Below are 22,497 nucleotides of genomic sequence, written 5' to 3' on the forward strand. Positions count from 1 at the left end.
GTTAAATATTGAATTTTATTTTCATATTAACAGTTTTATTGGTGTTAATTTTATATCACAGAGATTTTTTATGCCTAAATTTTGATGACATTGAAGATATATTTTTCATCTATTTTTTTTAAATTACAAATCAACATAACTAGTTAGCTGCCTAATTGGCAGGTAACATACAGATTGTTACTTTAAAAAAAGTTAGTTACTGTATCTGTTTATTTACAGCAGCAGCTAAATGATTGTTTCTGAATTTTTCTGGCAATGTCATCAATAGAGCTAAAATGTGTTTGCGGACTTCATTCTGGTAGTTTGGGGCAGATACTCATGAAGACACTGTGGAAAGCCATGAGGGAAAATCCTTTTTTTAATTTTAAGTTTGTTAAATACAATAAAAAAACAATAAAAAACTCAAATACTCAAAAACTCAAACTCAAATATAAAAGTCAAAATAATTAATATTTCATAATAATGAGTTTCAGCATTTTCTTAAGTTTTATATATATATATTTTATATATATATATATATATATATATATATTATATATATATATAAATTACCTATATTAGCTCAGACAGTAATTCTATTTAATAAATTATATTTTCATATATATCTACTTATTTAATATCTGCATGATAAAATACATGGAATATGGGGGAATATAGCTTGAAATTAACCTCGCTTGGACTTAAAAAATGCTTCAGTTTATCTGCTAATAATACATTAAAATAATAAAAACCTACTTAAGAAAAAATAAGAAAAATAATAAAAAGATTTCAGATGTATAACCTAAATTGGGCTACCATTTAAAAAAATGTGAAGGAAAGAATTTTGAGTAAGTAGTTATCATAGATTTTCATATGAGAAATTAAAATTATCATACATTTTTCCAAATCTATGCACAATATATATATATTTTTTGCATAATTAGCTCTCTTCTCAGGACAGTTTGGACCCGGACAGACTGTAGTGGACATTAGTTTTGTTAAACGCTCATTATTTCCATCTGTATGCAGACTTTAGCATTACCTAATTTCAGTGCATATCTCTGCCCAACATCAAGCTGAGCGGAGGCCTGAAAATCAGCCTGAATAGCTGAGAAAACACCTGTGTGGGTGTGCAGAGCCTTTAACGCATTAGACTGCAATATCTGAGAAGCTCCGGGACACTGTTACACCTCCCATTGATCTGCCAAGGAGTCCACTTTACACTTTAATCTAATACGTCCCGCTCCAGAAAAGCTTTTAAATCGTGAGAGGAAGTCGACTAACGAAGCCGCGTGTAGAGTAAGAAAGAGTGAGAGAAGGATATTACAGGGTGACTGCGTGCAGAGATCTGTCCACTAAAGCTTCGTAAAGTAGACGTATAGGGACGACTATTTAAGTTCTGCAAAAAAAAAAAAAGAGCAACATTTTCAATTATGGCCGACTAAAGAATTTAGGTCCACTCTTGACTCTCTTATGTTCACTCCTTGTCTCTTTGTCTGTCTGCCGTTTGGCGCTGAGCTGTAGGAGTCGACTAGAATTGTGTTTTCAGGGCCGATACTGATTATTAGTATTTAATGAGACTGATAACGGATATTTGAGAGTGTAAATATATTTACCTAGAAATATAAAAATTACATTAAAATGATTATACAGCACATGAATACCATAATTTTGGAAATAAATTGCACACAAATAAAAGAAAAAGAAATATAAAACAAACAAAAATAAAAACAGTAAAAGCGCATAAAAAGCATAAAACAAGTTTATCATGACTGAAGTGTGAACATTTTACTTACCCTTTTTCACTTCTTAACCCCTACAAGAAAAATTAGTTTGAAGAAAATAATCTGTAGTTGTGTTTCAGGAGCAGAATAATGTTAATAAACTTTGATAAAATGACACATAATGTTTACATCTTTACACATGAACACCCGAGAACACTTACCTTCACAGAAACGTTTTCCAGACTTCTACAGGCTAAATCATTTACTAAGCGCTGAAAGAAAATTACAAAATTAAAGAAACACTAAATGTTACTTTCAGTTTATTGATAACAGCAAGCTGAGTCTTTTACATCACTGACAATGAATGAAACCGCGTAGGAAACATATTGAGATATACTCTGGTACATTAGTGCTCACTGGCCATTCTCTTTACATTTAAACAAACTTCTCAAAGACCAGCCGATTTCAGCGTGTGCACGAGGAATTTCTACGAACTTTTCCTCCCCAAATATTACTAAGTTTTTATTATTATGAAGAAAATACCTATTCAAACTCAAGAAATGTTGATTTTAAGATGATTTAAAAACGTTTATTCCAACAACCATCAAGAAAATACCGTTACAAACTTAACTGAGATGTTTTTTAAAGTGTTTTAAAACTGTTCAATAGAAAAGTTTGGCTTCAGTCATTTTTCTATCTCATTACAAAGCCTGAAAATAATCTCTTACTTTATTGTTGTGCCTTTTAGTGAGAAGGTTTCTGGTCTGTTCATCGATGGCTCTTCAAATGCTTGTTAAAATAAGATGGAGAACATATCAGTTAAGGTTAATTAGCTTGAAAACAGAAAAAACTGCTTTAGTGTGGAATGGGATAAAAAATAACTGATCCGTTTGCACCATGTTTTAAAAATTAACAACCTAATAAATATAGAAAAATTATGTGGAATGCATAAATTATATCTAAGAAGAATTATTGTAAATGTAATGCACAAGCAGCAACTAAAAGTTTCACAAATAGCCTTGCTGGTGAAGTATTTCCTTTAGGAGAGTTTGCATTTTTAACTCCTCTGGTAATCCTATCAAAAACCTGAAATTATCATCTGTCGAGGAAGAGGTCTGCAGATCGAATCAAAACAGTTTGATCATGCTCTCTCTGGACTTGCCGACTCCGACCCACTTCACTGAAATGAAAAAAAAAAAAGACAAGATGTGAGTGGCAGTTTTGGCAAAGCGAGTAACAATTTGGCTGCATTCGATCCATTAATGTAAAGTGCCTCTTTACAAACCTGGCACTTGCAGGAAGTCCTCGATGAACCGAATGTAGCTCTGTGCCTGTGACGGCAGCTCCTCGAAGCTGCGAGCCGCCTCGGTGCTGCAGCACCAGCCCGGCAGCGTCTTGTAGTCCACCTTCACCCGCGTCAAAATGTCCATGTTTGCTACAAACACGAGCACAACGATAACACTGAGTGAAAGATGAATATGCTTTTGTTGTGGATAACAGTTATGAGACTGTGGACAAAACAACACACTGGACAACTGTCTTTACTTATATTCAATTTTCACTCTACTTTTTTTGGATAATTTTGTGTTCAAGCATGTGGCAGAAATTTTGTTAAGATTGTGTATTTTTCTTTTATCTTGGAATATCCAGCTCAAGCTCTGACGATAAATCACACACACATAACACACACACTGTGGAAATAAAATTGTGACATTCAGACTGTTAAGTGCAGAAAATGCACCACTGTTTTCAATTCAAACTGCAATTTATTAATCCCACAGACATCAAAGCATAAAAACATGACTTGTATTATTTCTGGGTGTCATTCTGAGCTTTTGCCTTGAAATTTGTCATTTTGACTATTTTCCACCTGACGGTGTCATTTTTAACATACGTATATGGCATATAGAGAAAATACACACTATTTCCACTAAGTGCACTGTCACAATTAATGTTCCACTGACATACCCCAGACTATGATAATATATTTGTTCTTAAAGTAAGTAAGTAAATAAATAAATAAAAATCTACTGAGCATGTAGTATATTGACAATAATTCATTTGTGTATGTTTTTTTCATCTAACAACATAGTGGCGAGACAAAAACCTGGCATTTAAAGATTTAAAAATCTGAAAATGAATGAATATTTGATATCTATGGTTAGGCCGAAAAGTAGCAGAAAGTAGAAAAAAAGTAGAAGATAATATCAAAGCTTGATTTTTGAAAAGCACATTTTGTGCACAGAGGGTTACGAGTGTGTGTAATATTAAAGCGGATCCTTAGGGTTAAAATGATCAACAACACTACATATAAAAACAAGAACAATGTGTACAAGGCTCACTGTGAAAAGTTTAGTAACTAAGGGTGACAAAGCACTGGTTGGACTTTGGTAACTTACTAACGTTACGATAGAGATGACAGAAATTAAAGAAGTATTTTACTGATATAAAGAGACTCCTCACATAATGCTAAGCCGTCTCTGCATGAAAAGACACACATACATGAAATCAGTGCTACATGACCAGAGAAAACAGAGAAAAAGGACTGTGGCAGGGCTGGGCTATATAAAGATATTATATTGCATCAAGATATGAGACTCTATAGTGTATTTAATATTGGATAGTTATATCGTGACATGGTGTTTTTTTCCCCCTGATTTTAAAGGTTGCATTACAGTAAATTCAGGCAGTTTTCTCCAATTTTGAGACAGTTCTACTAGTTCTAATACTTGCCTTTACCCACTTTGTCTTTACATCTACATTACTAATGATTATTGATCAGAAATGGAATCATCCAATAGAGCCAATAGTCTTTCCTACAATACTGTCACAGCTGTCCTTCTCTGGTGTTGCTGGTTCACATGTAAGAATGAAAGAACACTTCGAGAAACAATTCGGATCAGGACGAGAACAACTTCAAACATCCGGCAGCCTAAAGATGATGAATGTTTGAGGGAAATCAGAGCTGACGTGCCGGCCGAGAGCAGCTGCGGTGTCACGCGCGGCAGAAAGAGAGAAGTTGTTTCATCATCCTCTGCTTCATTATCTTAACAATTCAATTTGCTCCATTTGGCAAAGCAAGCAGAGGGATACAAAAGATAAATGCACCCTCAAATCTGCTGCAAAATAGATTTTCAAAAACCCAAGATGTTGCATTTCCTGCTGGTAAAAGCTGACCTGTGTAAAAATAAGACATTAGGGAGCATAAAAGCACCGCTCATTTACCTGTAAACAAAGCAGTGCGTCTGAAAATAATAATTCCTGCGAGTATACAGCTCCTCGCCTGTGTTTACAGTAAATATGCTCCTGACATTTGCGGAGAGAGAATCGTCTTAAACATGGATATCTTCAAAGATCAGGAACTCATGATGAATGGCACCAAACAATTACACCTTGTACTGTAGTCATGTAGCCAAGACAGAAAATTAATCAAAAAAATAATCGAATCATTACGTGACATATCTACAGCCTTCTCTGTAGAATTAGTCCATCAGAAGAAAATTAATTGCCAACTATTTTAATAATCAATTAATTGTTTCAGTAATTTTTTAAGCAAACACTTGCAATTTCCAGCTTCTTAAATGTGTGAAATCTGGTGCTTTCCTTTGAAATGTATAATAGTAAATAACAAATCTTTGATTTTTGGACTGTTTGTTAGACAAAAAAAAAATGACCTGAAGATGTCACTTGACATTTTATGGCCTGTAGGATTAAGTGATTAATCTAGAAAAAAATATGCAGAATATTCAATGACAAAAAAACTCTGCCCGGGGCAAAGCATGCTTCTGATGCTGGCGTGTTGTAAATTTCGTAGGTAACATTATAGCGGTCTAAATTTACCCGAAAACTAATAAATAGGTGCACTTTGCTGCTTGCACAATATTATGATTATGGCATTACTCTTGGCAGCAGTTATCTCAAATGCAATACTCATTCAACAAATCAACGTGCAAAAATTGCATCAGTAGGCACCCATTTATCACAAAAAAGTTTTCATGCTGGCATGAGGACGATTGTTAGGCGATTTGAAAAAGCCATATTTTGAAAAACTGCAATAGAAACACTTTTTGGCTCATACAGGTCACATGATGCTATGATTATGTGCTTGTCTGTAGGAACTGGCTCCCTCATGACGCAGCAGACGCTGCAGGTGGTGTTACAGAATCACATAACGCTTCAAAAGTTGAGCCGATCATCCTGAAGTTTGAAATCTTTTTCTTTTTATGAATAATTTTAGGTATTAAATAAATGGTGAGATATCTCACCATTTTGGCCTTTAACTCCTCCAGCACAGTGTTTAAACTTTTAAATGTTCTTTTTCCATCTTTTCAATGTCCATGTAAGTGCAAACAAAACTAAACTAAATCAGTGACATTGTATGTTTGGGTTGCTGGATGCAGGTCAGACATAAAAAGCAATCTGAAGATGTTGAGTTTCCATAACTTGTGCGCTGCATTTCTTTAAAACTACTTTCAGATTAAACAATTAATTGAAAAAATAATTGAGAGATAAAGAAAATAATAAAAAAATGAATTGCAGCCTTACAGTCATCAAACTCTGCCCCCTACTGTCAGGAATCACGAAAACCAAATTTAAAGTGATTCATCTAATGCCTTTTCTTGGACTGATAAATCCAATTCTAATTTTCTGTTACTGGCAAACAAAGAAAAGCTCTATAAAACATTGAAATGTGAATGGCGTACCGGGGAAACTTGGTAGAGGCTGGCCATCGACCTTATAGGCCACGCCCACTTTAATCTCTGGCAGCGTGTCCAAAATGTCCAGCTTTGTCAGAGCGATTCTGCAAGAAAAGAAGTCACTCTGTTCAGCTCTGATAACTGCAGACGGTCAGAGTGCATCACAAAGTTTAACAGTGACTCCAGGAGGGAGGATAATATTCGGAAATAGCGAGCGAGTCTCTTACGCAGAGAAGCCGTTGACCATGTGGGCGTATCTGACCAAAATCAGATCCAGCCAACCACAACGCCTCCTCCTGCCCGTCGTCACGCCGAACTCTCTCCCTCTGGACTGTAACAAGTCTCCAGTCTCCTAAAACACAGCAAAAAAGAAGCACACACTGTCAACTTTGGAAGAAAAAAGTAAAAATAAACTAAAACTGACTGAAAACTATTTTCTTTCAAGACGTATCGTTTTGATTCTGGCATCTTTATTCGTGGGGACAGTCAGACGCCTTTTTCCACTGACATCCTGCTTCAGTTTCACTCTCCCTTCAGTGGAAGATTCCCAGTACAAACACACTCCTCCACCACTGAGCAGCTGTGGGTTAAGTGTCTCCTTAAAGAGCACATCGCAGACGGACTTTTTCCCGCCTTCCCACAGAGGTTTTCCCAGCAATCTCGCAGATTTGAACTAACCTCCGTCTGACCGCAGGTCTGCCTCTGTAACCTCAGGGCAGACGCTGACCGCCAAACCTGAAAAACGGATGATTTCTCTCAAGCCTGTTTGGCTCACAGAGGAAACACTGAGCAAAATACTCACCCGCATTCACAATAAAGGCTGCAGCTGAGTACTGACTGGTACTTTTTAAATACTTCTGCTAGTAGTAGTCATGTCAAGAAAGAATTATTTTCAATATATGAATTTTGTGACTATTTATAGTAATTCTGTGTCTATATGTAGTAATTTGTGTCCATTTGTAGAGATTTTGTAGTAATTCTGTCTATTTATAGTAATTTTTTGTCTATTTGTTGTAATTTTGTGTCTATTTGTAGAATTTTTTAGTGATTTTGTTACTTTGTAGGAATTGTAATTTTGTCACTTTGTGTTAATTGCAGTAAATTAGTGTCACTTTGTAGTAATTTTGTGTCTATCTGTATTCATTTTGTGTCATTTTGTCATCATGGGTCTGGGCCATCCTTCTTCAAACGAAACTTTCTTTGCTATTTTAATTGTGGTAACCTCACACTAACTTCACATTTCTCCTTCAGCCCGGTGGAGAATGTTGGCTATTTTACAAAAAGCTGCTGCTGAGCGCCTGAGAAGCCGACGTGATGAATTTGATCCTTTAATCACAACATCGATGACTTCTCAGCTTGAAAAGATTTATCTCTAATGAGCAGGATCTTTCTCATTGACACGTCTTGTTGTCTAATGTGTTTTTACTCACATTATCCTGCTCTGTTGGGAAAGCACCAACGCCCACCCGGGTGGTGTACGCTTTGACGACGCCGTACACTCGTCCGACGTGTGATGGAGGCACGCCAAGACCGGTGCACACTCCTCCCACGGTGCAGTTCGAGGACGTCACGAAGGGATAAGTTCCTGCGCAGAGAAACATCTGTTAACCTGAGGAGGCGAAACATCCATCCATCGTCATCACGAATCGCACAAACCCAGTGCTGCTCACCAAAGTCGATATCCAGCAGAGCAGCGTTGGCTCCCTCCACCAGGATTTTCTTACTGGGACCAGTAAGAGCTTTGTGCATGAAGTACACCCCATCAGTCACCAGAGGACGCAGTCTCTCTGCGTAGCTCTGAAACACAGTGAGCGAAAAATACTTAGACCATCTCGAGATGAGCTGTTTAAACGCTGTTCCACAATTACTACCGATGACAACTCAACAATTTAAATGCAGGCAACATCTTCTGAAATGAATCAATGAAAATACATCTTTATTAACGCAACTTCTTTATTTCTTATATGTTTCTGCCTAAAAAACTGCAATGCTCAGCAGGATCACCCGCAGACTTTGTGGTGGTTTTGCCTCTTTTTTGTTGTTGTTTTGTGTCTCTTTGTAGTTATTTTGTTTCTCTCTGATTTCATTTTGTGTCATTTTTTTTTAGTAATTTTGTGTCTCTTTGAAGGGATTTTCTAGTCATTATGTCTCTTTGAGGTCAGTTTTTGTAATTTTTTGTGTCTTTTCAAAGGAATTTTTTGTATCTACAGTAATTTTGTGTGTGTCTGTAGTGATTTTATGCCCCTTTGCTGTCATTTTGTATTTATTTTAGGTAATTGTAAAGTAATTTTGTGTCTCTGAAGTAATTTTGTGGTAATTGAGTCTCTTTGGGGTAATTTTGTAGTAATTGTGTAGTCATTATGTCTCCTGAAGATCATTTTTTGGAATTTTGTGTCTTTTTGAAGTCATTTTATGTCTTTTTTGAAGTCATTTTGTGTCTCTTTGAGGTCAATTTTGTAGTTTTGTGTCTCTGTCATACCTTTCTGTCTCTTTGAGGTAATTTTGTATTTCTTCAGGGTTATTTTGAGGTAATTCTGTCTATTTAAAGTAATATTTCCTGGCTCTACTTGATAACCCGTCCTCACCTTCAGCTGCTCGAGTTCACTGTCAATGTCGACGTTAAGGTTTGGATACATCGTCAGGAAATGTTCTGCCAACATACGGAACCTGAGGAGAGGACAGAGTTTATGAGTCCGTTTTATTAAAGTCTGTGTGTCTCCTTCTGTATGAAAGGACACATTCACAACATGATACACAGGACAGACACGTCTCCACGAAAGCAGGATGCCAGCAGTTTTCACACATGTGCCCTGGAGAGGTGCTGCCATCTGGTGGCAGGAGACATTACAGACGCTACAATTATTGAAGCAATGCTTTGAGAAACCAAAAAATAAATAAACAAAAATTGTGAGAATGAAAAGACGCTTTTACGTGAAAATAACAACACATGATTATGAGACACAGTAACTTTAACTACGCATGATTGAGGGACATTATTTCAACCTTAAATGTAATTTTTTTCTAAATATCTAGAAAGGGGGAAAACCGATGTGGCAACAAACGATGAGAATATAAAAATAAAAAAATGAATAAATAATAATAAGAAAAACTCACTTGTCCTCAAAAACCTTGAAATCTGAGACGAGGTCACAGACTCGCAGGCCGTTGCGAGCAGCTTTGGACGAGTACGCAGGACCGATCCCCTTCTTTGTGGTTCCCAAACTGGAGAGCAACCAAAAAAACAACATTAATTACCAAAATAAACTCACAGAAAATAATCTCTCCAAATTCAGAGCAGCTCTAATTACTTTTTCCCTTCTTGCTGCTGCCGCTGCTGCTCCTGGATCCCGTCAACAGCCTGATGGAAGTTGAACACTAGAGGTGGACAGATGGGACAGTCAGTAAGAGGATACTTCTAAATAAAAATGTGAATGAAGAAATGTTGACTTACCAATGTGGGCACGATCAGAAATCTTTAATCTCTCCTCCCATCCCTGCAATCCTGCACGCAATACAACAACATTACATGACTGGAACAGCAAGCACATATATACCTCGCAGAAAGCAGGTATTATACATCCTACAAATTTAATTACAGTTTTTTTGTGAGTTTGGGACACTGCTACTCTAACTGCAAAATGGCTCATTTAGCCATTTTGACAGTGCTGCCTGAGGAAGACAACGACCCTCATTTATGAAACGAAACGCGCGACAGAAAACTGAGCGTACGATCATTTTCACACAAAGCATCGATTACTGTGGACGTGAGCAGAGACGACAATCAAATCTCACATTAGGTCCCAGCTCGACCATATTCTGACAAACATCAAAGTATCTGCAGCCAAATATTAATCACTGAAAAATGTAACCTATCATGTTTATGTCTGCGGTCTCTCACACCGTCTGTGCGCTAACTGACGGCTTCCTGAAACTTTTATCAACACCGACGAGCCAAAGCATATTTGCATCCTTTATCATTACAATGAAATAAATAAACTCTGCAAGATTAGCGAAATGCTCGTAGCCTCCAGCCACCAGATATGAAAGCCTGATAGACGCGGACACGCGCTCCATGTTCAGGGTCAATTATGAGATTTAATATAAATAGAAGAATAACAATATCAGTATTATATAATATACAGGCTAATATCATTTATACATGTACGCTGTGGGTTGGTCCATATCATGGATGTATAAATCACATATTCTAGTCTCAACTGCAGGTCGACTGTCCACTGTAACGCTTTGTTTTCTGTCCAAACTGCGTTTTTCAGACTTCCTTTGAGGACACTTCTCAGGCTGCCAGACAGAACCAGTTAGTTAAACTGGACCTGGGATGATGAGTTTTCTCCTCTTGGCCATATCACATCTCTCCATGCTGATAACTGTCAGGGCGAGGCCTCTAAACCCAGAACACACTGGGGTGGGATATGTGAACGATGACTGTTGCATTTATCAACAGCCGCTCATTTCCACACCGAGATTGTTGAGATAAGAACGTTTTAGTATTCACATATGAACCCTGCCATGATTTCTCCGCTCAGATCTGCACTGGTTTGTATGTTAGATTGATAAATGAGGGCCGCTGTTAATATCGCCACATCTCTCCTGCATAGAAAACTTTACCTTTGCCTTTCTGCAGATTCTTTTCAGCCTCCTCAAACAGACCTGGCAGGTGAATCACCACTCCGTTGCCTGCAACATAAAAAGAAACTTTAACTTCATGCAACATTGCATAAGGCATTTCCTTTGAGAAACAAACTGCTTGTTTTTTCTGACATTTTATTTATACAACACGCTATCTTGTTACTAATCCCTTTAATCAGAGCTCCTTTGGTGCAGTGATACTGAAATTACAGCCCACGGGCAGAACCTGACCCCTGATAGCGTGCCGGCTGGCCCTCCAAACTTTTTCTATTTCACAATAAAAGTAACCTGATTTACACTGGGAACAGTTTTTGTACTTTTAGTATACATAAAGATGCCAAAGCACATAAACAGCATCAAAATAGATCTTATTTATTTAAAAGAGTGCCAGTAAATGATCCCCCACACCCCCTGTAAGAGGTCCTAGCTAAGCCCCTAAGTCCTAAAATCCTTGAAATTTATGAAAATCCAAGAGTTGTCTTATAATCTGACAAATTTCCTACAATCCTGAAAACCAGAGAAACATCCTGAAAAGCCCCAAATGTTCTAAAAACCTAGAAAAGTCCACAAATCCTAGAAACATCCTAAAATTTGAGAATCAAAGAAACACCCTAAAATCTGAGAAATGTCCTGCAATCCTAAAAATGTGCTAAAATCCTAGAAACATCCTAAAATTTAAAAAAAAAAAAAATAAAAAAAAAAAAAAAATCCCACATTCGTCTTAAAGTCCAAGAGATGTCCTAAAATCCTGGAAATAGGTATGCGGCTGCATGTGTGTGTTTGGTGTATGGCCTCTTGTCATTTTCCAAAAGTGGCCCCTAAGCAAAGCCAGCTGAGTATGGCTGCTTTCATGTTTCATCTCTTTATGTTTTGACAGTGGAAAAAAAAAACTACCCAAATGAGGAAATGCAAAACTATTTCTAGAAGAGAGCGCACTTCCCCATCAACATTACAACTGACAAGGCTGTTTACAGTGCTTCTGATGTCCACTCTGATCTGGATCATATACTGATTCTTTATTGCTTTATTAGGATCTTTATCTTCCCGCCGACTTCACGTCTTTCATAATAAAACACAGCGATCGTCTCGTACCAATGAAGGAGACGGCCTTCTTGTTGAGCACTCCACTGGGCAGCAGGTGGAAGTCGTACTCCACCGAGTCCACCACCACCGTGTGACCCGCGTTGTTGCCTCCCTGCAAACACAACAAACACTCAGCCGGCTGGAGGGCAGTTTCCTGATCATGAGATGCACCAGTGAAGGCAAATAAACAACAGAAAACACCAACACAGAGGACAGTCACATCGTCACAGTCTCATGTAGTGCCGCCTGCTCCACATAAAATGAAATTGTTCCATGTTGAAAAATAAAGTGCACTATTCCTTCCTGAAACAACATTTTGTCTCGCCCTTTTGTGCACGCCTCAATCCAATGCGAGTTTTCACATGCTTGGAATGACAAAATTAACAGGGTGTGTGCAGGTATCAGACGCAGAGTAAATGTTTTTTTAAAAACCTTTTAAAGATGATTTAGACACCAAATTTAAGAAAAATTCGTGTTTTTTATTTATCAAGCATTGCAGGTTAGTTAGTACCTACAACTTGTACTCATGTACAGTATTTGACTAGATGCACTTTGTTACAGGCCTGGTCAGAACAATTTGGTGAATAATGACAAAAAAAGGCGAGAAATTAAGTGTCTGACACTCAAAATATTATAGGGGAGCCCCCTTAGCCAGACCTCCGCCTGATGTGTGTCCTCTCCGGGCATAAGACCGCTTCAAAGGTGTCCCTGATTTTCTTCAAATTTAAAGTGGCAACCATAAAAACACCTCAGCCTGTGTTTTACTGACAGCAGGTCAAAGTATTCAGCCTCTGCAGTACCAGTGTTACAATTCGGCTGTGGTTTAAACATTAAAAACATAATTTTCTGCTAAATATCATTGAAAAAAAGAGGGGGGAGGAACAGCTGTGCACCAACGGGCGGTCAGTGCGTTACATAACCGTGAGCAGTGAATGTGCCGTTATCAGTGTGTGGAGGTCATGCGCGGGAGTCTGCACACATTTGTTTCTCCTCAGGTGACAGATAAAAAAACAACAGCAGAAACAATGCAGCACTAATAGCATCAGTTTAGCATCAACTTAGCTACATCCGGGAGGTCAGACAAGGTTGTTGACGTCGCAGCCAGGTCATGAATATTCACGCTAAACGGACACGACTTTCGCCAAACTCCAGTGTTAAAACTAGTTAAAACAACAACGCCGCTGTTTAAAATGGTGCGGATGTAAAATATGGAGTTAAATAGATAGCGTGGCTGTGTACCTGGCACCTGCATACGATATCCGCATCCATGGCGAGCAAGTCCACAACTTTTCCTTTGCCCTCGTCGCCCCACTGCGCCCCGAGCACCACGGTCACTTTGTTGGTCGGCTCCTTCGGGACGCGGAGAGGAGCCTCGACAGAGGCGCTCTCCCGGGGCCGCTTCACCACCGGCTCCCCGTTCAAAGAAGAGACGGTCTCCCGTCCGTTAACGTTAGCCATGGTGCTGTCGGATGCCATGCTGCTGCCCTCCGTCTACAAACCGGAATACCGTTTTACCGCGTTTCTCTGCGTCACGGGAAGTGCTGGTCCGACGTTTCACCGCTACATGGCGGTGTTTCCCATGACAAGGACATTTATTTCAACTAAATCAATTTAATTTATTTTCATTTCATTTCATTCTGTTTTTTAAATGTATTTTATTTTATATCTTGTATTTTTTTTATATCTTATATCTTTATTTATTTAAAATTGATCAATTATATTATTAGTATTTAATTACTACACATTTAGTTAATCAACAACTATTTTTATTATGTCATACAGAATATTATCATTTTTTTCTTTTTTTCCCCATATACTTTTTACCTTTATTAAGTAACAAATTCTAGATTTTGCAATATCAAGTTGATAATGACGCAAACAGACAAATTATATAAAGAGCATATAACTCTCATGGAAAATAAACCTAAACCAACGATTTTAAAAAAAAGGGTAAATAAATAACATTTTTAAAATATAGCTGGAATAAGCAAATGCATCAGAACAAAAACATATGAGTATTTTATATAAATATTATAAAATATTAGGACTATATCGGACTACAACGCCTAATTCATTAAAACACATTTTTAATGCTTTTTGTTTTCGTCCATATTGTACATATTCCTGTTACTGAGACATATATTTCAAATGATTCAACTATTTCTTTATGTTTTTTAAGTTCATTTTCATTTTTAATCAAAACTATACAGAATAGTAGTACTATATATAATAAAGTACATATATTTTAGATCGGTAATTATAATTATAATGATCATGAATATAGTTTAAAAAAACGTTTTAAATATTTTTAAAATAATTAATCAGTCATTAAATAGCGCCTGAACGCAGCACAAGAAAACTTAAGTCGATCCAGATTTATAAGAGTTAAAATAAAAAGCACTGCAGATTAAGAGACGTCACGATCATAAAGAGTATATACGAATAAAGTGAGACTGACCCCTCTCCACTTCCGTCTTCGTTTTAATCCTCCGGGCAGACAAACGGACTAAAACCGCCCTCTGCTGCTCGCTGCTGTGGCAGCCCCAGATGATCATTGTGTTGACGTTAACGTGAACGCGCATGTCTCTAACTACTCCACTGGTATTAGCCAGGTCACGATGCCTTTGCTCAGTTTTACAATAAGAGAACGTATGTTGTGTTTAATAATTAATCTTGTTGTATAGGGAAATACGAGAAGAAGTTGAGCGCTGCAAACCGCGTGCGAAAGTGAGGTTTTATCCTTTTAACTTCCACTTTTTGTTGTTTATTCTAAGTGCTTACAATGTTGGGCTCTTTGAATCGGATGTTTTTCCGCGCTTTAAACCAAACTCAGCTGCTGTTTGCAGTCAGAAACGCACCGTGGAGACACACGATCCGCTCGTGCAGTTCAGCAACATTTCAGTTGCTCGAGGACTCTCTTGGTGAGTTTAACTGCATTTTAACGCATTCAGGAAAAACACACATTTAATCCCATGCATATGACATCAACAGCGCTCGACTATGGAGGCACGCGGATGCATTTTAACTACGTGTGGCTGCGGGATCACTGCCGCTCTGCGTCTTCATTCAACTCCAAAACCAACCAAAGAAACGTGGACACCGGGAGCATAGACCTCACCATCCGTCCTGAAAAAACAGCTGTGCAAGATGGTTATCTGGTCCTCACGTGTAAGTCAGTCTAGATAAAGTTACACTACAGAGAAAATGTGGTTAGACAAAGCATGCTTAAAGTGTCTTAAAGTCAAGTTGTCTGCACCTCATAATAGACCATCCCTATTAATTGCATTGTAATGACACTTTAATAAAGTCATTATGCACCACTGCGTGTCCAGTGCAGGCAACTTGGTAGCAATTTTCTTTCTTTTTTTTTTTTAACACTGTTTATTGAATTTTCACATAGGAAATAACAACAGCTTTTCCAGTAGCAAGACAACAGAATTGGGTGACAACAAACTTAACAATAAAAAAGGCCTGAAAAATAGCACAAAATAGTACAAGAGTATTAGTTACAAGAAAATCAACACAAAAGGCAAGAAGAATAAATAAATTTTAAAAATGGCCTCAAAAAAAATCTTTTTTTTCTGTAACAAAATGTGTGTTACATTGTGAAGTTCTATTGCATCTCTGACAGTGTTTTACTGGGACATGAGAAGACGTTTGATTTAAAACTAAGAATGATTAAATGAGGTATTTGCCACATGAAAACTAAAGTTTGATTCAATCATTTACTTTTAGAAAACCAATGAGGGGCTGCCTATAGCAATAAGTAGTCACACATAAACTTCAGAGCACTTTATCATCGAGTGTCCTGGTTCAGACCTTTGAATCTGCACTGAGTTGACACTTCTGTTTGATATCAGGCAACATGTGGAGCTCTCTTCACATGTGGAGAAGGAGCGGACTTTTCCCTTTGTGGCGACTGTGTTTTGTTGTGCAAATATTCTCTTTGTTAATCTGTTAGGGTATGGTCAGGTCATGAAGGACGCTTCTGGACTGCTTCCATTGTTTACCACAAGATATGCATACATAAAATAATCACTATGTCACCGTGATATAGATATCAACCTCTATCAGTGAATTGCAACATCTTTTATGAACTGGCTTAGAGAATATTTGGCTCTTACAGATGCTGTCATATAAAAAAGATTAGACCACGAATGGGTTTGCTTCTCATGCACATGGACATGTTAGAGTTACCAAAGGTAGCTTGACACAATGAAAAAAATAATGATAAATTCGTGGTTTTAAACTCAAATTGCGCCTGTGCTGTTGTGTCTGTTAACCCTTTTAAAACTTGGTCGAAACCACTTTTATCGTCCTATGCTCAGAAGCCGCTCACAAGTATTTAAACCCTTGAACCCTGAGCGAGTTGGAGCAATTTCTTTCGAAAACATGGAGTTTGGTTTGGGGTTATTACTACCTTTGTTCCCATCTCAGAGACGAGACCACAAAGCGTCAATATTAAAAAAAATCTCAGCACGTGCAGTTGGGACATAGATACAAAAATAAAGCGGTAGCAGCAGCCCCATACATGTTTCATGGATTTTAGGACATTTCAAGGATTTTAGGACATTTCAAGGATTTTGAGGACAATTCTAGTATTTTAGGACATTGGGGGCTTAGCTAGGACCCATGTCGGGGGTGTGGGGATCCTCCACTGGCACTTTTTTGATAAACAAGCTCTATTTTGATGCTTTTTTAAATGCACTCTGGCACCGTATATATACTAACAGCACAAAAATAATTCCCAGTTGAATCACTTTCAATATATCGTGACTCAGAAAATGGTTGGGGGTCATCGGGCACTCTGCTGGAGGCCAGATTCGGCCTGCAGGCTGTAAGTTGAGTATCACTGCCTTATACTGTACACACTCCAGCACAATATGAGTAATTTAGTTTTTGGACTAAGAGAAAAAAACAGTCCTGCAGCAGCAAGCAGAGGAAAAAGAAACAGGTTCTACTTTGCCCCTCGCCTGTAAGAACTGCTGGCTTCATGTACACACACTCCCATTTTCCTCTGTCTTGTGACCCCATGGCTTTAATCTCTGCACATCCTAATAATTATACTCCTTTAATATTCAGTTCTTTAAATGGGAAGCACAACATGGACAGGGAGATACCATCACTGTAAGCTTTTAATAGTCTGGCAGCTTGGAGATGCCCGTGCTTCCTGGCTGTGGGCGTCAGTCTGGCTCATGCTACTCAGGGTTGTCCTAAAGACTGACTGATGCCTCCCTGTGAGCTGCCGGGCTGTTACTCTGTTTTTTTTAAATTTATGCACAAGAGGGGCGCTGAATCTTACATAAACTGACAAATGGGGACCTGTCAGCCCCAAGACAGCTGATGATGCATGCACTGCTGTGGGCATGCTGGCATATACACAGTGTGGTGGTGCATATTCAAGGTCAGCTGAGTGAGCGTGTGCACATCCTATCCATGAACATTAGCCCTCACAGACTTGGTTTGCTAAATACTCATTTTTAATGTTACAAGGGAACTCCTGGATACTCGTGTTGCACACAGATCATGTGCTTTATGCTTACAGTACACATAAAAGAAGTTTTTATGAGCTGTCCTGTAATCCTTTACAACCCGGTGTACTGCAGTACAGAATAGTTATTATGAGTTTCTCCCATTTGTGTTTTTGTTAAAGCACACTGGGCCTCACGCAAGAAACTATAAATGAATAGATTTCATCTTTTTTTGCTTGTATCCAGGATTTATTCTCATTTTGTTTGTACACACTGATTTTTTGGTTTTTGCTCTTCTCTTAGGTAAGAGAAAATTTGACTAGTAGTTCAGATTAATCGTACCAAGATAAAGGAAAAAACATCTCATTTTCACAGGCCACAAACTGCTGCCCAGCACAAAGAAAAATAAGTTTCACATTTGACGAACATTTAAAAAAATGCATGAATATCAATCAAATTTAGATCATGTTTTAATTACAATGACTGGGTTAGTGAATTTCAGGGCTAAAGAAATGCTACTATACTTAAGTACAAGAGTGTTGGTCCACTTTGTCCACCTTGTTCGTTAACCTTGCTTGTCATTTTTGTGCTTTTCTATTTTTGAACAATAAATTTACAAAAATAAGCTTTTTTGCCAATAATATATAATGCACACACTGTGATCTTCCCATATATGGTCTAACCATTCATGAAAAAATAATAAAAATTAGTCAAAATCAGGTTGTGCATATATTTACAATTTCCATTAATCGTACCTAATGACAGTGTTTTTTTCTGTGCCGCAGGGCCCGGAGGTCATGTGTCAAAGTACAGCTTTAGCTGGCTCGCAGAGAACAGCTTTGAAGGAAAGAAGCAGAGCGTCATCCAGCCGCGCGTACTGTGGAATTCAGACATCTATAAGAAAGCTAACGTACCGTCTGTCAAATATGACACATTTATGAGCTCTGATGATGAAGTAAAGAAGTTTCTCCAGAACTACATCCTGTATGGGATTGCTTTTGTAGACAATGTCCCGGTAACAGTTGAAGCTACAGAGGAAGTTACCCAGAGGGTCAGTCTCATCAGGTATTAGTGGTTCTTTTTGATTAATCTTACGTGAAATTACTATTCTGTATTATTGATTTGCTTTTAATAGAAATATTAAGCGCAAAGCATTTTTCCACTTGTTCCTAATCCATTTGTGTTTGGTGTTACTGGTCCATAAGGGAGACTACATATGGAAGAATGTGGTGTTTTACCTCAGATTTTTCCAGAGGAGACTCTGCTTACAGCCAGCTGGCCCTGGACCGTCACACTGACACCTCCTACTTTCAGGAGCCATGTGGGTAGGTGCAGCAGAGATCAACTGATACAGCCTGAACACTAAGGAAGTGAAAGGAATTGTTTTTGAAGCACTGAAAAAGTAACATTAAAAAAAATTAAGCTTTACCTAAAAAAAAAGAAAAATCCTGTAATTATTCATGCCAATATTTATTTATTTCCATATTAATTTATTCCTGTATTCCTGTATACATTTTTTTCTATATTTATCTTTTATTCCTCTATTTATTTCCCTGTTTATTTATTTATCCCTGTATTTAGATATATATTTCTTTCTTTATTTATTTCTGTATGTATTTAAAAATAAAGTCATTTTTGTCCCCTATAAGCGATCTCAATGTCAACAGTTTTCATCGCACTGAGCAGTGTTAATTTTGATACATCATATAAAACCTAATAAAAATATGCATTTTCTATCGCACTTTCTAACTCGATGCTGCTGACTGCTGTTGCAGAATCCAGGTTTTTCACTGCCTCAAGCATGAGGGGACGGGGGGAAGGACACTACTTGTGGACGGATTCTATGCTGCTGAAAAATTGCGCCAGCAGTCTCCTGAAAACTTTGAGCTGCTTGCCCGCGTGCCCATCAGGCACGAGTACATTGAAAACACTGGCGAACACCAAAACCACATGACAGGCATCGGACCTCTGCTCAACGTCTATCCTTGGAACAATGAAATGTACCTCATCCGGTATGTTAGTGATTTCATCTTATACTCATGTTTGTGCAGTAGTGAATTATTTGGCAATAAAATTTTAGGATTTTAATGTAGAGGTGAAAAAATGTACCTTTGAGCTATATACACCTGCCAAGCTGCAGACCACTGTTAAAGACCAACAAACGACAAACTGGGTCGTGATTTTGCAAATCATAGCTGTGTTTCCAGCAACTTTTGTTTGTAAGAATCCGTCACTCTTCTTTCAGCGTAAGTAGTTAGAAAAGCTTTTTTTCACAGACATTACTCTCTTTTCAATGGGAATTGTGCCCCCAAACCAGACATTTAAAGCACCATAACCAAGTGTAATCACATATCGTATCGCATCGCATCGCATCGTATCGTATCGTTTCGTTTCGCATCGTATAGTATAGTATAGTATCGTATCGTATCGTATCGTATCGTATTGTATCGTACCGCACCTTATCGCAACATATTGCATCATATTGCATCACATTGCATATCATTGCTATCGTATTGCATTGCATCGCATTGAATTGCATAACATTGCATTGCATCGCATCATATCGCATAGCATCAGAATGTATCGTATCGTATCACATTTTATCGCATTGAATTGTATTGTATCACATAGTGTCACATCGCATCGTGTCACATTGTATTCTGTTGCATAGTATTGTATCGTATTATATCACATCGCATCACATTGCTACACAACTTGAAAATGTAATGTATCTGTGGTTTGCAGAAATGTACAGTGCCAACATTTTTCTGGCAATTTGAAATTGTTCCTTGGTAGTTAGAATATTCTGTAGTTTTAAAGGTTTGATAAAATGTTTTAAATTGTTGTATAATTGAAGATTGTTGTACCTTTTCTTCACCAGATACAACAACTATGACAGATCAGTGATAAACACATTACCTCATGACATGGTTCAGAGATGGTATGCTGCACATCGAGAGTTGACAACAGAGCTAAGGCGGCCAGAGAACGAGCTGTGGGTGAAACTGACTCCAGGGAAAGTAAGAAAGTTACACCTCTTAACAAGGATACACTCAGACAAGCCAGAAAACAAAAATATATACATTCTTCTCCAATTGCCAAAACGTAATTTACAGTTTTAGTATAATTAAATGATATATATGTAAGTGTAGTTTAGTTTGATCTAACGACTTTATCCTCTCTATTCTTTAGGTTATTTTCATAGACAACTGGCGTGTGATGCACGGGAGGGAGTCTTTCACCGGCCTGAGGCAGCTCTGTGGATGCTATCTGACCAGAGACGACATCCTCAGCACTGCACGCTGCTTTGGACTACAGGCCTGATCTTGGACATGAGGGGCCTTCACTACTGTGCCGAATCAATTAGCCTTTAGATTCAGTTATTGTTATTCTACAACGCAGAGTTGCACAACATGTAATGAAGTAATGCCTTAATATATCACAAGAAAAAAAAGAGGGAGAAATGCTGCATCTTGTTGATGGTCCACTAAACAGAGTTTTTATGTTGTCATCCTACAAAAAACAACAAAAAAGTGTTTATATGAAGAGCCTTTTAGTATCTGTGTGCTAGGTACCCCAACAGAATGACAAAAAATGGGGACGGTTGTATTGGTAAAAACTTTTCACACTGGAAACTAAGGCTGTAAGTGATTCAGAGTTATGCAAGTCGAATCAGATTCGGTTGTTCAAGACAAATTTTTGCAGATTTTTTTCCATATAAAGTTTTACAGTTTGAACAGTACTCAGGGGGCGATTAGTGTTACAGCGGCATTCATGTAACATAGTAAACAAGCTAATGTTACTAATGACAGATCGCATATGCACATTTTACCAACACTAGATGTCAAACAAAAGCCTATCTCTATCGTATTAACTTGCTGTGAGCTGCAAATTTACTAGGTGTTTTCAGTGCTGTTATGGTGCAGTCTCTCTCTCCCTTTGTGCTGCGTAACGTGAGTTAGACTTAGAGTAACGTAAAGGGAGGGGCACTCACTGGTTCTGTACTGGCACTACTACCAATGTGAACAAGTCATGCTTTGTAATGTTTCCAATCAGGATGCTTTTTTTATTCTTCCTTTGTAAAAATTAATAAAAACAGTGAAACTTTGTCTTCTGAAGTTTTTCTGCTGTGTTATAATATGACTTTGGTGTTAAAACAGCTTTACACTGGGTGAGTTATATGTGCAAATAAGGTTGGCAAAAGCTTTTCTTTAGTTAAAGTGTAACCAGTGCAAAGTTAATTAGAATCAAAGTGGAGCAGGCAGCTCCATAAAGATGTAAAGCAAAAAAGGGAAGTAAAAAACAAAAACAAACAAGAAAAAAATACCATAAGAAAGTGCTTTCTCTAGCATAAAAGTAAAATGTATAATTACAAGAATTCTAAATACAGTTTTCTGGACATTTTTCCCTTTTTTATTTATTTATTTATTTTTTAAATCTACTAATTACCCTTAGTTTATTGTAAGGTAATTTTAAGGTCTTTTTCTTTTTTTTTTTTTTTTTTTTTTTTACTAATTTTACTAATTTCTTGCCAGGTTGCTCATTGTGTATTTTGCCATGTTTAAATTAAAAGGCATCTGAATGCAATTAAAATGATGTGGATCTAGGTTTGAAAGGGTTAAAGGTCTGTATTGCTTTGCAGTTTCCAAATAATTGTGAATTTTTGGATGCTATCTTGGCATTGGCAGGCGGTAGCCAGCTTAATTTGCATGAAATATATAGAATTTAATTGTGCTAGAGAAGGACCTGTATAATATTTGCTTTTATTAATGGGGAAATAACACAACTTTAGAGTGCAAATTGCCATAATTTATCTACAGCTGTTTAAAGAGGACGTTAATGTTAATGGAAGAACTTTATGACTCAGTGACTCTAAAAACACAATATTTTATTTAA

At 37.5% G+C, this 22,497-nt stretch overlaps 2 protein-coding genes across 2 annotated transcripts; one reads left to right on the forward strand and one right to left on the reverse strand.

Moving 5' to 3' along the window:
* Positions 1-2,006: 2,006 nt before the first annotated feature.
* On the reverse strand, positions 2,007-13,658 carry adssl (adenylosuccinate synthase, like). The gene is made up of 13 exons (XM_042499653.1): positions 13,370-13,658; positions 12,140-12,242; positions 11,027-11,095; positions 9,852-9,902; positions 9,709-9,775; positions 9,515-9,622; positions 8,986-9,067; positions 8,071-8,197; positions 7,831-7,985; positions 6,628-6,752; positions 6,407-6,504; positions 2,989-3,138; positions 2,007-2,883 (listed from the first exon to the last, which is right to left on the reverse strand). The coding sequence occupies exons 1-13, from the start codon at positions 13,604-13,606 to the stop codon at positions 2,831-2,833; spliced, it is 1,425 nt and encodes a 474-aa protein (XP_042355587.1). The 5' UTR covers positions 13,607-13,658; the 3' UTR covers positions 2,007-2,830.
* A 1,085-nt stretch (positions 13,659-14,743) lies between these two features.
* Positions 14,744-21,692, forward strand: tmlhe (trimethyllysine hydroxylase, epsilon). Its single transcript, XM_042499694.1, has 7 exons — positions 14,744-15,051; positions 15,122-15,298; positions 18,387-18,666; positions 18,807-18,926; positions 19,377-19,613; positions 20,483-20,621; positions 20,794-21,692. The coding sequence occupies exons 1-7, from the start codon at positions 14,913-14,915 to the stop codon at positions 20,923-20,925; spliced, it is 1,224 nt and encodes a 407-aa protein (XP_042355628.1). The 5' UTR covers positions 14,744-14,912; the 3' UTR covers positions 20,926-21,692.
* The last annotated feature ends 805 nt before the right edge of the window (positions 21,693-22,497 follow it).

Source organism: Plectropomus leopardus, chromosome 13 (assembly GCF_008729295.1).
Source record: "Plectropomus leopardus isolate mb chromosome 13, YSFRI_Pleo_2.0, whole genome shotgun sequence".
NCBI classification, from domain to species: domain Eukaryota; kingdom Metazoa; phylum Chordata; class Actinopteri; order Perciformes; family Serranidae; genus Plectropomus; species Plectropomus leopardus.

Coding starts and splice junctions, on each gene's coding strand:
- tmlhe (XM_042499694.1), top strand. CDS start 14,913: ATGTTGGGCTCTTTGAATCGGATGTTTTTCCGCGCTTTAAACCAAACT. Junction 15,299..18,386: donor TGGTTATCTGGTCCTCACGT/GTAAGTCAGTCT, acceptor TCTGTGCCGCAG/GGCCCGGAGGTCATGTGTCA. Junction 20,622..20,793: donor TGAAACTGACTCCAGGGAAA/GTAAGAAAGTTA, acceptor TCTATTCTTTAG/GTTATTTTCATAGACAACTG.
- adssl (XM_042499653.1), bottom strand. CDS start 13,606: ATGGCATCCGACAGCACCATGGCTAACGTTAACGGACGGGAGACCGTC. Junction 9,623..9,708: donor CAGCAGCAAGAAGGGAAAAA/GTAATTAGAGCT, acceptor GTTGCTCTCCAG/TTTGGGAACCACAAAGAAGG. Junction 9,068..9,514: donor TTCAAGGTTTTTGAGGACAA/GTGAGTTTTTCT, acceptor TCCTCTCCTCAG/GTTCCGTATGTTGGCAGAAC.